At 40.3% G+C, this 2,484-nt stretch overlaps 1 protein-coding gene across 1 annotated transcript in view; it reads left to right on the forward strand.

The window, feature by feature from the left end:
* LOC118478600 overlaps positions 1–2,484 on the forward strand; it is a 15,650-nt gene that overhangs the window by 7,957 nt on the left and 5,209 nt on the right. The window contains exon 2 of the mRNA XM_035972510.1: positions 133–285. Coding sequence (XP_035828403.1) covers positions 133–285 — 153 coding nt within the window. The remainder of the gene's footprint in view (positions 1–132; positions 286–2,484) is intronic.

Genomic DNA, 2,484 nt, shown 5'->3' on the forward strand with positions numbered 1-2,484 from the left:
ATATATATACACACACACACATACACACATATACACGCACATACACACATAACGAACACAAACACACATACAATCAGTTGTGACTGCCTCTATCCTCCACCTACTGTCCCCTCCCCTCTTTTCCCACTCCAGAAGTGCCAGTCTAAGCCTTGTGACCCACCAGTGTTCCTTATCAAGACTGGACAGTTTTCACAGCTCTGTGCTGATACAGGCTGACCCAGACAGCGTCATCATACAGACCTGGGACGAAGGCGGACTCTACAATAATTGGACACTCATTTTCAGGTGCAAGTCTCATTTTTTTTAAATTCTCATCTTGTAGCCTATATCATCAACCGTGAACTATATTCTTTTTATTCCCAGCGAATGTAGTGACGCCTCGCCCCCCCCCCTCCCCCAAATCAGGGAAGTGCCAGTAACTGAAGTGTCTTTAGGCCATTTTCAAAGGAACGGGGGGCGGGGGGGATAGTAACGTGTTCTTATGCACAGTGAAATTGTAAATGGGCTGACTCATTAATGTCATGCTCATACTGTGCAGGAACAGCTTAGTGGGAACTGCTGCTTTTTCTTTCCTCATCCTTACTATCGTCATTTTTCCTCTACTATTTTTGTATGTTTGTCACTCTCTTGTGAACTGCTTTTTCCGGGGAGCCTTGATAGTCGAAGTAGACTTTGTGCTGTTGAGGATAGAGAGAGTAAGCCTGATTACCCGTTCGGACCTCTCTGTTAACGTCCACCCCTTGACATTCATAGGAGTAAGCGCGTACGCAGTTGCAAGCGCCGTAAAACCTTACTATAGTGCGGTCAAAAATTTGTGGCGCCACTTTGTGTCAAATATTTCCTCAACTATCAAACATAAACCTCTCCAGTTTTTGCAAAGGGGCTTGTATAAATTTGTCTCAACAGATCATTATTTTTGTAAACACCCGTTAGATGTATTCTAGAAGATTCCTTAATAAATACTAATGTAAAAAATTCCTCTGGGTGGTTTTTACTGATTTTAAGAGGTTTACAGCTTGGACAATATCGTTTTTAAAAGCAAGTCCGTCATATAATTCTAATCCCGAGATCATCTTTATTGAACGCATGCTTTGAGGACCTTTAGTGCAAAAGAGTGTTCACTATAAAATGAATTCCTTGTGACTAGATCTGCCTAGTCAAAAAGTGTCATAGGTGAGCTGTAACGTAAGCAGTGTGCAGTGCTCCTGTTCAGTAGCATCTACCACAATGATTGTAGAATTCAGGCTTCGGGCAATGGCGTCACAATTTGGAAATGCGACCTTCACCAACATATTTGTTCTTGCTTTATCTGGGCCATTCATCTCAGTTGATATCCTACTGGATTATGTTATGTTTGAGATGATCATGGTCAGAATTTCCCAAAAGGGCTCTTGATCATAAGGTGTTCGAGGAATCTTAGTGATGAATATCAAATTTCAGGTCCCACTTCTAAAATGAGCCTAGCTCTTTTAAAAGGGGATATGTGCGTGTGCTGTTTGTTTGTTTGTTAGGTTGTTTGCTTGTTTGTCTGTTTGTTTGTGTGTGTGTGTATGTGTGTGTATGTGTGTGTTTTTCCAAGGAAAATATTATCTTCATGATTTTGGACGCTGTAAATTGTGATTCAAAATTTTAGTCAGTGAGAGAAGAGACATGTTTTTGACCTTTTTATATTGTGAGGTCCAACTAGACATAGATTGCGGCATGGCAAAGGAAGGAAAAGGGACAAGGGAAAGGTTAGGAAAAGGATGGGGGAGACAAAGAAGGAAAAGGAAAAGAAGAAGAAAACAACAACAATAACAATAGCAGCAGCAGCAGCAGCAGTAGCAATAGCAGCAACCACAGTAACAACAGAAAACCAACAATCTAAACAAAGAGAAGAACAAAAAGAAAGAGAAAAAACAACAACAAGAGGAACAACAGAAGGGTTGAGACTAGAGAAGGGAAAAATGTAACAGAATATGAGCACAGTAAAGCTATACACGCCTTATCTTACCTTGGCAGTCTTTTGTACATCACATGTCGATTTATCCACAATTGTAGTTTGAATAAACACAGATTTACTGAATGATATAACAACAGATCGCTGATCTTTTGTTATCTGAGGCCGGCATTATGCCAATCAATACATCGAATACCGTCTCGGGCAGGGTCAGCTTGTGTGATTTCCGCCCACGAAATTGATCCTTTGTCATGATGATAAAGGTTTTGATTGACAAATGGAAGGCATCGTAGTGAAATCAGGCGCTCGTCAAAACATTAGAACTGACAAACCGCCATTTCCCCCTAGTTTGGCTCAACACCTTTTATGTCCATGAAAAAATAAATATATAACTGTGTGGATTTTACTGAGAGAAAAACGTTGATTAAAGACAAACAAAAAATGTAAATTTGCAATTTTTAAGGACTATCTCAAGCTTTGGAAATCACCAAACTTTGGTGGCAATTTTCCCCTCAAATTTATCTCTGAAACCAGGCACACACTCC

The sequence above is a fragment of the Aplysia californica genome, unplaced genomic scaffold (genome assembly GCF_000002075.1).
Source record: "Aplysia californica isolate F4 #8 unplaced genomic scaffold, AplCal3.0 scaffold00718, whole genome shotgun sequence".
Lineage (NCBI taxonomy): Eukaryota > Metazoa > Mollusca > Gastropoda > Aplysiida > Aplysiidae > Aplysia > Aplysia californica.